The sequence below is a fragment of the Trematomus bernacchii genome, unplaced genomic scaffold, assembly GCF_902827165.1.
Source record: "Trematomus bernacchii unplaced genomic scaffold, fTreBer1.1, whole genome shotgun sequence".
Classification (NCBI taxonomy): Eukaryota; Metazoa; Chordata; class Actinopteri; order Perciformes; family Nototheniidae; genus Trematomus; species Trematomus bernacchii.
This window is the reverse complement of record NW_022988043.1, coordinates 2,343,228-2,356,849: the sequence shown is the minus strand read 5'-3', so window position 1 is coordinate 2,356,849 and position 13,622 is coordinate 2,343,228. Positions and strand designations below refer to the sequence as shown.

Genomic DNA, 13,622 nt, shown 5'->3' with positions numbered 1-13,622 from the left:
TGCAGAGAAAACACTGTATTTCTGGATGTTTCCAGGCAAGATTTCTTTGATTCTGTTTTTGGCCTCGTTATCAGCTGGAGTACCTTGTGGTAGAGTATACCTCGATTAACTCAAAAGCACATTTTTCATATCTTGGAGCCTATAGGCTGTTTTTTTTAAAGATTTTGTCAATGGAGTGTAATCCTATTCTTGCATTCTGCTACTACGTCAATACTGTGCACTCCCACAATTCTTCATCCGAACAAATACCCCCAGGAATGATCTGCAAGATGCCGACCACAGCTCTCTAATCAGCAATCTTTTCACAGCCACACAACACCAAAATATTTTCAAAACACAGGGAATTGGTTTTCATCAGTCACTATATGACAAATCAAACACTAATTACAATATCTGCCAAAACTATATCAACAAATCATTTGTTCTGTTCGTATTACATTTGTTGTATGCCCTGGCATATTTTCCAATTGGCCCTCAGAGGAAATTCATCATATATGCATGTGTTAGAAACTAAATATATGGATATAAATTCTGTTGGCAGCGTGCCTCCATGCCTGCCTGGAGGGGAGAAAAGCCTGAGTCATGTTTGGAAAGTGAATTATAGGAGATCATAAATCCTTATCTGGAGAACCTTTGACCAGTCTAACTTTCAACATAATCCGCACAGATGTGTAAACATGCTAATGGTTGATCACTCGGAGGAGAAATCAAATGTATTTATTTACTTCACAACATGTCTGAGATAACAACCGACAGCTGTGAGGGAATGACTGTAGTAGATTATTGTTTTTAGATTTTCTCACACAGGAAAATAAAACACCTTTTTCATAGCTTAAACACGCTCACGCCAGCACTGCTTAATCCTGCCTTCCTGCTTTAACACATGCACATATGTCCCCCGGGTGCAGGTTCATTTACTCTCCTCGGCTCACAGTGAGCAAGATGGTGAAAAAAAATGTACGAGCAAGGGGAGAAGGAAAGAGGGGACAAGAAAAAGACAGATCAAAGTGGTTGATATCTCTGTAATAGCAGAACTGCCTTGACCCGTAACACTGTCCCTCAGCAGCCTGCAGCCTCTATTCTCCCAATCCTTTCACAACCCAAGAGCAGTATTTCAGAACTGACTGAGAATACATGTTGTATAAAAGAGTGATTCCTAATCGTTTTTTGGTTTCATGGACACACATCTTTTTGTCTCCTCTACAAAGAATGGCATCACCGTTTAAGGCACCACTTGCACTAAAATCAAACTGATTTACCAGAAAGGCGAGAGTATTAAACAGCGTTTTTTTACTGCATTTATGTCCCAGAGAATGACATAGGCTTCCCTGTGTTTGAGATGTGTAATCCAGATAAAATCAATACTACTGTCAATACTGTCGAGCCAGGAGAGGACAGAAGAGAAGACAGCCAGAAAGCAAGATACGTGATGGAAAATATGTCAGCTCCTCTTGCATGCAGCTGCAAATCCAATGAATTGTATAACATCAAAAGCACAATGCATGGATTTAGAGAAGGGATATTTGTACCTCCATGTGATGCACCAGTTGTCGATATTCTCATAACACATCATTTCCTCCATCAATTGTCATTTTTCTTCTTTTAATTACAGTCATTATCACATAGAACGCCAATTACCCATACTGTTATGTTTTACACAAACAATGCATGATCATAATGGAAGGAATAATCAATAAAAAAGACACATTTTTACAGCTTTGAAAACATCAGTCCTGAGATTAGACTTGAATATAGTTAGTTAGTTTGGCGTTCATTCACCACAATGACCAAAACGCAACTTTGTCCTCGATTACAAATGATCATTAAATAAGAGAAAGGACGATCTCAGGTGGGGAGAATGAATTCATGCAAAAGATCTCAGGACGGGATGTCCTCCACTTCTTGGGGTATTGCTGCTTTTAGTTGCTGCACTAGTATGCCAAATGTACAGTTTAGCTGGAGAATAGCATCATGTGAGAATAAGGGGCAACACTGTACCAACCAAGTTAGTAAACCAGAAGACTATCATCCCGACAACACACTCACACTTTGACTCAAAGATACACTTCCTATGCTTTACAAGCTACATGATAAAAAAAAAAAAAACTAGCAAGTAAAAAGTGGCTTTGTTGGTTGGTATCTTCCAATTGCGATAAAGTTTGACATGGAATAAGATCAGTCTTTCTACAGGTTTGCCTTCTACTGAAGCACAGGTCCAGGCATTGAGTTTGGATGGTAGGCAGCTAACCTGGCTGACCCCACCACTGTTCTGGTGTCAGTCAGAGTGATAATTAGCTCCAAATATATCCCTCTGTTCCAGTCTTCTTCTTATGTGCACATAATGATATTGTACTATGCCCCCAAGTATTTCATCAGTGCTGCAGAATCTATCATCTCAAATTAGAGATGAAAGCACTTAATCTAGTGGAAAAAGCATATTCCCCTCTGCTCAGCAATTGCACTTTGAGTCTCGTAAGGTGGACTTGGCAGCTCAGACCTCACATTCGATGGATCCTGAAATGGTGCACGTGCACGGCCTTGACTCATTCACCAGAGAGTCCATTGTCTCTGAGTTTGAATGGTAGCTCAGATAGTACTCTTGCAATTGAGAGTTAAGGTCCTGTTCCTGCTTATGGGCCTTTTTTCTGCGCTTATGGTTGACTGAGTGCTGCTGCAGCTGCCTCATGGTGTTGGGGTAGCGCCGCCACGAGACATAAATAACCAGAAGGATCAATGCCACTGACAGGAACAGGGCTACGCTGCCTGCAATGATTTTATGGAAAGCCATATGTTCAAAGTGAAGCTCTGGGATAAACGATGTAGGGGTTTCAGGGGAGAAGGGTGATGTGGAGCTCATGTTTGTGGACTCTGTTGTCTTTCTGTCAGTCTCAGTAGGTAGAACAGATGAAGGGGATAACCTCTGTACAGGTGACTCTGTACCATAATCTGTAACACCAGAGGGAGAGAGAGGATTTGTGATGTTCACAACTTGGGTGGAGGTCAGAAAGATTAGAGCGGTGGTTGAGAAAACATGTGAAATGTCCACACACGTTGAGTGATTCTTCACCACATCCACAACTCTCTCACCCTGCACAGATTTGGGACTGCTGCATATCATACTGATGTCCTTGGCCTCTCTGATGTTCATGAGCCACCCCATGAGAGGGCAGATGCTCGGGCTGCAGTCCCAGGCGTTACCTGCCAGGCTGACGGTTGTTAGTGAGGTCCACGCTGCCACGGCTTGTACAGGCACGCTGCTGAGCTTGTTTGATTCAAGATTGAGTATTTGTAAGTTTGGCATACACTGGAAAACCGCCGGATCCAACATTTGGATTTCATTCCCCGACAGGTCCAATTTCTGTAGTTTGTGCCAGGTCCAAGGCACACCTTGATTGATGGATCGTATGCGGTTCCATTGCAAATAAAGGGCCTGGAGGTTAGTTAGACGTGGGAAAATGAAGAAATTAATCCTGGAAAATTGATTGTGCTCTAAATGAAGTTCCTTCAACTTAAACAGCCCTAAAAAGGTTGTGCGGATGAGGCTCCGCAAGCGATTGTAACCCAAGTCCAAAAACTCCAGGCTGCGGCACTCCATAAACGTACGAGTGACGATCTGTTTCAGGCCATTAGATCGAAGGTGGAGATGTTGTAGCTTTCGCAGACCATTAAAATGTCCTTGCTGCAGAGACTGCAGCTGATTGTAGGATAGGTCCAGGTTTCGAAGGTTTGGTATAGCGCTGAATGTGTTATTGTGAAGATCACTTATCTTGTTGGAGCTGAGGATGAGTTCTTTGAGCCTGCGCACACCATGAAATGTTAAAGCGTCTATATCTTTGATGGAGTTGTGGTCCAAATAAAGCCAGATAAGCTGATTGAGGTGAGCGAACTGGTACGGCAACAGAACCAACAGGCTGTTATAGCGCAGAGACAGACCCTGGCATCCCGTGGTGATGTTTTCTGGGATGCCTTGAAAGATGCCAGACTCGCAATAAACAATCTTCCCTTCGCAGCGACAACTCACAGGGCACATCCTCTCCCCCTTGCTGAGCAGCAGCAAAACAGCTGCCTGCAGAAGAAGCCACGATAACCTCCAGTCCAACATCACAGAACCTGTTGGGGGTAGAGTGGGGCCCAAGCAATCAACGGGTTTAAAGACTTTTACATAAGAAAATATGATAAATATATTCTTTAAAGGGGAAATAATGTAGGGAGGAGCAGCTTGAGGTCTGATGTCTGAGACACCAGACCTGCTTCATGAAGAATTAATAAGAGGCTGATGTTAGCAAAGGTGAGGACATGTGAAAATACAGAAAACCAAGTGCAACCAAGGGGAAATAGAATTTCAATGTACATTTCTTTTTATTAAACAGTAGGATTCCTCTTTACTCTTTAAATGTCAGAAATCCAGTTTAGGAACTGTTAAAATGTGCAAGTATAATTGATCATAGCTGTCGTTTTGGCTACATGCAGCCTCAAAAGAGGGAAACTGTGTCAGTAAATGTGAAAAAAGACTTACCCATCGTTAGGGGGGAAAGGAGTAATCCTCTGAAATAAAGAGCACATTAAACTGCTCTCACATGAGAAAACCGCCGTTCACGCAGCCTCAGAGTCGATCCACATACCGAGCATCACTTATGTCTTCAATTAGAGGAGAAAATCAAATATATGCAAGTTTTTCCGCAGCGGTGTAAACCCCCTAATGTGTGTCTGAGGAACGGAAACAGGACGCCCTCACTCGGGTCGGAGTTGGAGTCGCCTCTCGCTATAGTTCAGCCTGCTGTGTGCGCAATAACCCATTTGAGCGCCAACTAAACCTCACTTCATGCAGTCTCTCTCCGTCTCTCTCCGTATCTCTCCCTCTCTCTCCCCCCTCGCTCTCTCCCTCTCCTTCTGTCTGTTTCTCCCCTACTCCGATGCGTAGGCGTCATAAACATACAGTATACCAACCAGGCATGTTCAGCTAGTATTTATTTTATACCTAAATTAGTTGTTGTAATTTCTTTCATGAATTGTCTATATTTTATTTAAATAAATATTCACAAAATATGAATACTGTAAAACAGGTTAAGATATATTTACCTTGCTCAATGGGGGGATCTTTGACTTCTAACATACATTTAAAAAGATAAAATGTGGTTTGTCCATGATGATGAAATAATATTTCCTTAATCAAAATCAACCGTTCATTCATTAGCACTCATTAAAAAAGAATCACAGGAAATAACAGGAAGCTGAGTAATGAGGATTTGGGGTCCCCATCAGCTGCTTGTTAAAATCATAATTATGTGAGGAATTAGGTGTGATGTTGACACACAGCATCCGACCACACACTCTCAGGCAGCAGAGGGAGTGTGTAGATAAACAGTTAACACCTCTTGGTGTGTAGGGATGCTGCTGAAGAGGTGGCAACAGGGAAATCGCTTATGAAAATGTTCAGTCAACAGAAAGGAAAAGAAAAACAGGATTTGAGTAGGAGGAGAGTGGGGGACACCTGTACTTCTGTGGTCATTTTCATACTCATTGTTCACACTTTTCTATTGCTGATTTGCACAGAAACTCATGGCTTTGGACACAACAGTGTGGAAACAACATTCTTGAGACTTTGAGAGTCTGAGTTGTAATGTGTGGTAACAGCAGCCCCTTGTGCACACAGACAGAAGTGTCCTGTTTCAAGAGCTGCTGAAGTTAACGTACAAATACATACAGCAAAGAGAGAGAGAGAGAGAGAGAGCAATAAGCACACACATGACTTGGGGTTATAAGAAACAAGCTAATGAACTCATATCGATGTTTGTCATGGAGTGTGGTAATATTCCTACTCAAACTGAATTTTCTCTAATGCCTGTGAATTGTGTTGAGAAGAAATGTATTCATGAAATCAGCTCCATGAACTCCACAGCAGGGGTCCACTGTAAGAGGTGCGAGCATTATCTATTCTGTGTGAAGATTATACCTCTCGAACTCCTAGTAACACCATTTTCAAATGAATGTCAAACAAAATCATCTCTTCAAAGGGCACACTTTCGCATCATATGTCATTCAAGAAATGTGCACCTGAAGAGGAGGGAAATGTTCTGCACAGTGACAATCAAGCCGCAGAGTGAGGCTGAAAAACACTGGGAAAAGCCATTTGCATGACATTTTCTGGTATTTGACAAATGTTCTGTATTTGTGTTTCCATCAGACAAGGAGCACAGCGTTAATTTGAGTGTTTGGAAAACCATTTCAAGACAGATATGATGTGATTTTCAGAATATCCCCCGCCGCTCGTGCAAACACAGACATTTCAGTCACTCAAACTCAGGTGCTTCATTAACATTTTATTTGCACATAAAAGACAAACATGGTTGGAATATTCTGTCCAGCATTTTGTCAACAAGCAACAGACATGACAATTCTGGTGCCTGAATGAGTGATACAAGGATGCAAACATGATTAAAAACAATGCTGTCCTCTATATAGTAGATTTTTTGGAAGGAATGCACTTTCGTGATCTTGATTGCCGATCTTTAAGACTTATTACAGATTTGAATAACCCTACAAATACAAATATTTCACAAATTCCTTTGTGAATGAAGAAGAATCGCTTTAAAAAGCAGCTGAATATTTGTGTTGAACAAATAAAAGTGGAAGTGCTGAACATGTGATTATTTGAAGCATCATACGTGTGTGTAAACTTGTTTTAACCGCTGTGTGTGTACACTCAATACATGCCCTGCAGTGTTTAAACATGTACTTAAGTACTCTGTAAACTGTGAAAGGGCTCACTTTGGAGACACAACCCGGATCCCTGCAGCCATTGCCACCTTAAAAAAAGGCTGTGCTTAATGGAGTGTGTTCAGTTGTCCGTCATTGTATGTTGTGAATGTGCTGTTGTATGAGCTGCTGTCTGTAGAGAGATGTCTCCCCTTGAATAATAGTCTACAGTCTGATGGGACAGAGCATTCAGACCTGGATATGATGGACAGGACCGATTTACATTTCCTCATTTCCTGTTTAAACACAAAGGGGTCTCTATGTGTCATTATGTTACAGTATGTTTTATTATTTAATTTGGTCTGTACTGTCGCCCCCCACTATATATAAACACCACAAAGGCAGATAAAGTGGTTTTGACACTTGAAAACTTAACATGAAAAATAAAAAGGTGCGTTAAAAAAACAGGTTGATGAGCAAGAGTTGGCAAGAAAGGAGGCTTTTAGGGAAAAGGAAACATTGAGATATCCGTTAAAGTAAAATTAAGTTAAAACAATTTAAATTAAATTAAAACAACAGCCTTCCTTTCTTACCCCTCACTGCATTTCAATTGCACTCTGAATCTCGTTATACTCTGTGTACAATGACAATAAAAGGCTTTAACTTAACTTAATTCAGCCGGCAACACTTAATTATAAATATCATATTCTACTGTTTATGTTGTAAAAAAGTATGTTTTCGTATTTTTTGTTAAATATTCTAGCACAATGCATATATTTTGAACTAAGATATAAGTTATTGCTGACATATCAATATATCTCTCGGCACAAACAATAAATACTGTATATATTTGTTTCATTAACTTCAGAATGATCCAACCCTCTGCTACTGTAAGGGACATAATCAGGGAAACCTGTTTGCATTTTACTTCATCAAGCTGCTAAACTCATATAAACTGTAATTTATAATGTATCAAATAATTGAGTCACTAAAACATTTGATTGAAAATAATAGTGTACCAGACACAAGACACTGATAATTTGTAGCAACAGGGCCAAGTGTAAAATTAGAAAGTGGAACATGTTTCGAGGTTCTGAATAAATGTAAAAAATGTTACCTGTTCCACCTTTACTTCCACCTTCTCAGTTTTAGAGAAGAGCCGTTCGAGGCACAACTGGGAACACTTTTTGATAAATAAATCTCTTTGCCCTGTGGTACGGTGCTGTGCCATAGCGATGAATTATGAATGAGGAAATGTACAACTGAAGTGCAAAAAACAACCTTTACATTTGTGATGCACGCAGGAGAGCGCTCATTTGGAGGGAACTATCAAGTGGCTGCTTGACGTAGGATTTAAATGCAGAAGCCCATTATCACCATCTCTATAATGCATCACCAGCTGATCCTCACAGGCTTCTTCGCAGAAAGGTATTTCCTTATGCATGAGAGCGCTATTCGAAAAGTTCAACCTGCTTTAACCTACTTTTATGTGTTTAACCTAGTTTAACTTTGTTTACCTGTGTTTAACCTATCTTTAACTTGGTTTACCTGTGCTAGATATAACCTGGTTTAACTTTGATACTGTGTTGAACTTTTGCTAGATTAAACCTGTATTTAACTTGGTTTACCTTTGTTTTACATGTGCTAGGTTTAACTTTGTATAGCTGTGTTAACCTGTGCCAGATTTAACGTGTGTTCAACTTGGTTTACCTGTGTTTAAACTGTGTTGTAACCTGTCTTGAGCTTGGTCTAGGACATGTTTAACTTGGCTTAACCTCTGTTTAACCTGATACCTGATTTAACCTTGATTTTACTTCAATGTGAGTTTGTCTTAAGAGAGGGGTTGCTCTTCACACATGCATGCAATGAAACCGAATATGAATCCAAGTCGTCTGAACAACTTTTAGTTTTCTATCTTGAGAAAACTTAAAAACATTCCTCCTGCACTTTAGGTATTCTGACGCAGAGGGAGAACTTTTTTACGTGGATAAAAACCACACATAGAGACATCATCAGTGAATGATAAAGAAATGGCTTCATACAGACAGTAGGATGCCAGAGCAAAGTCAGTATGCAGCCCTTGGTGTTTCAAATAACCAGTGTATGCAGTATTTTTCTTTTTTTACCCTCCCTCATTCAACTCTTCGAAGCAGCAGGGGATTAAGTGCCAGATGTTTTGGGACCAACCCTCTGCCTCCGAAATATTTACCTGCTGCTTGGACACTTTGTACGTGTTATTGGTGGGTAATTAAGGTAAGTTACACATTTAGGAGTCAGGGTCACGGTTAATAAACCGGCTTCCACATGGTTTTAAGTCTTTCTTTGTTATAATTATTTTACTATTTATACATTTCTTCACTCTTGTTTCAGTGGGAGTCATTATGCTGCAAAAAAGCAGGTCCTTCCCTTGCTCTATTATTCAGGGCTCAGTCAGTCACAGACAGTCATTAAAGTTTCATAGGAAGCAATTTGGTTGCGGAGTTATTTGCAAAGTGAGGTGAGTGCATATGGTGACACCATACCTTTCCCGTTTACGGCTGGGGATTCCATGCTTTTCATGAGAAGAGAGCGGCATGCTGTTCTCTTGAGTGGAATTTTACTTGATGACGCCTGTGGGAACATTACAAAAAACGACAGATGATCATCAAGGAGTCAGCGGGGCCACAAAACACAACACATTTTATTTGAGGAATGTTTTGACAAGCAGTCAAATTCCAGCTGTAAGGCAGATAAAAAGCAAGAACTATTAAACTTGGTAAAGCTTTAAAAAGTGAGTGATATTGCTTCTAATGTTGAAAGTTGACTGTTTATAATTTAATTATTGATCCATGCAGCTCTGCATTGCTCGCATATGCCGGAATCCCAAAAGACAGCCCAAAAAAACAGATGAAATGTAAAAGTGAAAGTGGGTCATGTCAGATTTGTTCGACAACACAAATAGGAATTGATGCACAGACCACAGGGAATACAAAAAAAAACTGTGTAAAGGATGATTGCACGAGAGCGACGTGCTGTGATTGTTAAGTGATTATGAAGGGAGATAACTGGCAATTAATCAATTACAGATGTGACAATATTCAGACCAACAAGTATAACACTCGGAACAACAGACCTGAATTTTATAGTATATTCATACACATATAGAAAACTTTTCTACCATAAATATACCACGGATATGTGCATTTCTGATTTAAATGGCAGAATTGAATCTAAGCAACAATAGGGTGAGACAATTTGAGATGATTTCTTGGTTATTTTTCGGATATATTTTCTGATTATTATGTTAATATTCTTCCCTTTTCTGCTGGTTTCTTTTTATATGTTATCATTATTTATTACCTTCAGGGTTCTTTCTGGAAACGTTTATGGTATCTTGTGGAAATATCTACGCTGCTGTGCTCTTGACATTTTTTTGTATCTCATAATTGAAATGCAGTTATTTTTATTGTAAGTAGTGTAATACTGTATGCTGCCTTTTATTAACTTTAATCGCGCTCTCGTGGGGTGTGCGATTTTTTGCTAATCAGCACCAGATGATTTAAGTTGCTTCTGAGGGCAATCAGGCACAAAAACAGTTCTGAAAAAGGTAGTTTTTAAAAATAAGTCTCTGTACAAGCGTCATTGTGTCTGCCGGAACTGAAACGCCTTTGGACCTCAACAATAAATCGGAGGACACAATTCATGATCATTTACATCTTGAAAGACGAGTGTGGGCATGTTTTTCTTTAAATTGTATGAAGAGAGGATGAGGGGTATCATAAACCACACACCCTTTAGAGTTCATAAAATGCACTCTCTTTGAACAGAAAGGTTGGCCACATTCCCACATCCTCATCCCCACCTTATATGGGAAACACATTTAGCTGGTTTGATGACTGTTAGTAATACAATGTAAAGCTCAGAGCTGGATTACAATTGAGAAGGTTGATTTATGGAAGAGCAAGTAAGGCTTACTAAAAGGTGAGTATAGCTGTGATAGGACTCCACTTATTTTTGGCAAGTTTTACCATTAGAAATACAAATATTTAACTTAAATTGTGGCAAAGTACTTTTCTGCGTATTATCGTGACAAACTAAGAAAGTCACAATTGTCACAAATCCTAACAGATGAGGAAAATCTGGTAAAATGTCACTTCTATTTTTTAGCAGTAATGCAGCTCAATGCTCTCCTGAAGGACATTCTACATTCAAACCTGTGCGCTATGTATGGTAATGCATTTGCCATACTTCCAGTCACCTTGGTGTGTGTGTGTGTGTGTGTGTGTGTGTGTGTGTGTGTGTGTGTGTGTGTGTGTGTGTGTGTTGTGTGTGTGTGTGTGTGTGTGTGTGTGTGTGTGTGTGTGTGTGTGGTACATGCCCCGTCCTTCAACTCCAGTTAGCGTATTGATCTAACAATGGAAATTAAATCAGTGACTGCCGCTGAAGTGCTAAATGGATCAGTTTTATTTTTGTTGCCACTGATTTCTCGTCAAAAAACTGTCTTCACTATGAGCTCATTAATGTCCATCACCCCTAATTAGGCTACTCATTAAGTAGGAGTGCAGAGGGACCCATTAGAAGTGATGACTTTGACCCTGACTCACAGTCCCATTACGAGGTCTTAAGACCACCCTTTGTTTACACGTGACGCATTTCAGTGTCAATAACATGCGAAACGATGAGCTGTGAAGAAATACCAGCTGAGCTTTCGTAGCTTATTCTCTTGGCAAGGATTAAAAAATGGCTTTCAAAACCAAATAAATGAGATAAAAATATACATGCTTTGCGACCCATCTGTGGTTTTCCTTTGTTGTTGTTGTTGTTTTATAGCATTTCTAAGTTGTTGTTTTATAGCATTTCTAATTAAATAACAAACAATGTGCTTATTGTTAATACATTGTCAGAAAATATGAGAAAGCAAAATAAGAAATGTGTTACAGTTGATTTGGCTTACGTGTCGTACCTACCTGTAGAAGAAAATGTACACGATTTTTCTCGCTTGTTACTCTGTTCTATGGCGACACAAATGTGGACTTAGCTCATATTTTAATTATAGTTTACCTATGAAACACTAATTTAGAATCATATCAGCTGATACAACTCGAACCAACACTTTAACAGGTAAGATAATTATAAATATATACTGCTGATACAGCGTCAGGTGCATTTAGGGTATACAATTGTTGTGAATGCATTAAACCATAGGCATTTAAAACCACAACCGCAAACAATTAGACTTTAAATCAATAACAAAAGTAGTTTAAGGAAAGTACATTTACTGTAATGTAATTAAATTCCTTCTTGAGGGACTTTTGTTTTATGTTACTTCTGTTTCACTACATTAAAATGAACACAATTGCTTATTTTTAGCCCCCTGCTAGCATTTAGTTACTTGAAGGTTAAGTTGTGACAACAAATATAATGAACTTCTGAAGAGTAATGCATTCTTATAAAGTATACCACCCAATAGTATTAAGGCAAACATTAAGGCAAGGCAAATGTATTTATAGCACATACCAACAACAAGGCAGTGCTTGACACAAAACATTAAAAGCATCAGACAAAGTGAAAAAAGATACACACTATAAAAGGATGGTTAAAATAAATTGTGATGGTTGAAGAGCCTGTATGCTAGAAAATTAAAACAAGCTGAAATAAAATGAAACAGATAAATACAAGAATAAAAGCTATGTGCAGTGTAAGAAATCAATAATTTGATATAAGGGAGCCGCAGAAAAGTCGTATGGACAACAAATGGATAATAACCATTGGCTGCATTCAAATTAAATGTTAATGCATTAGTAATTATATTCCAACAACATATTGTATGTATATAAACATTAAGAGGTCATTTACAGCAGCATTAAGAAGGGCCATTCGGTATAATGAGTACTTATACTCTTGCTTCAGTGGTCATATGTGTAATCACAATTAAGATCATAAAAATGTAACGACCATTCTCCAGTCATTTCTTTTTTTTCTTTCTATTTAAGCCTGAGATTACATTTATATGAAAATGCTCAGATATAGGCTGTTCAGAGGCGTTTGACTGGCAGCTCCTCACTGAGCACACAGACTACCCCCCTGCTTTAATTGATATGCAGGCTCTACTCACGAGGACAATGAGTTGTATTTTGGTGAGGGCTGCGGAGAGTCACACATTGACCAGGAGAGGGCATCTCAAGTCCTGAAAAGAGCAGCAGTGAGCTCAGTATAATCCTACACCAACATCATTCCTGTTGCTATACTACTGATTTATTCTTGATGCCACGTTCACTGGGTGAAATCCACAGCAGACTTCGCCTTATCCTCCACATCTCCATCTGGATACATCAACTTGGGTTTGGACTTGAGTTTATTTCTCTCTGATTTCTTCACTTGGTCGGGTTTCTGGTGTCTTACCTGGCACTTAACCTTAACAATTGGCGACTCTGTGTTCAAAATGTATCTAGCCTCCCAAAGCATGCGCTCAACAGTGTGATTCTCATGAGGCTATAACAAGCTTGAGTGCTTCCACCCAAACGGCTTTGAAAAGGTGGCAGGATGAAATATGCATCATCCAGCTGATGTAGTTCGGTAACGTAGGAAACTATAGACGGGGGTTGATGCGCACCTTTTGGCGCTACTCACATCTCCGACAGGTGTGCGGCTGTGCGCAAAGCGGATCTGACTGCGGTGCAAAGTGCTAATATTCTCCGGGCAGACAGTCGTCCTGGGTGCGTGTCCAACTGTTTGGACTAAACGCCGAGTGTATCTAACATGTGGACCTGGGACGCATGCAACAGAGAGCCCTAACCATGAGGAGGAGCCGACACCGCGCAAATATGGGTATGTACACCGTTCCGCAAGGTACTTGTGCATTTCAAAGTCGTTTTCCTAATTACAATTCACTTAAAGTCAATGTCGCTGGTGTATTTGCCCCCTGTGGTGTATGAGTGATGACTGCA

The 13,622-nt window shown here is 39.7% G+C and overlaps 2 protein-coding genes across 3 annotated transcripts in view; one reads left to right on the top strand and one right to left on the bottom strand.

Moving 5' to 3' along the window:
• Positions 1-1,569: 1,569 nt before the first annotated feature.
• lrrtm4l2 (leucine rich repeat transmembrane neuronal 4 like 2) lies at positions 1,570-4,789 on the bottom strand. The gene is made up of 2 exons (XM_034117645.1): positions 4,517-4,789; positions 1,570-4,110 (listed from the first exon to the last, which is right to left on the bottom strand). The coding sequence occupies exons 1-2, from the start codon at positions 4,518-4,520 to the stop codon at positions 2,492-2,494; spliced, it is 1,623 nt and encodes a 540-aa protein (XP_033973536.1). The 5' UTR covers positions 4,521-4,789; the 3' UTR covers positions 1,570-2,491.
• An 8,517-nt stretch (positions 4,790-13,306) lies between these two features.
• The window catches only part of LOC117472956 (leucine-rich repeat transmembrane neuronal protein 4), a 44,202-nt gene continuing 43,886 nt past the window's right edge, over positions 13,307-13,622 (top strand). For both annotated transcript variants that reach the window (XM_034118415.1, XM_034118416.1), the window contains exon 1: positions 13,307-13,503. In XM_034118415.1, coding sequence (XP_033974306.1) covers positions 13,452-13,503 — 52 coding nt within the window. In that variant the 5' untranslated portion in view covers positions 13,307-13,451. The remainder of the gene's footprint in view (positions 13,504-13,622) is intronic.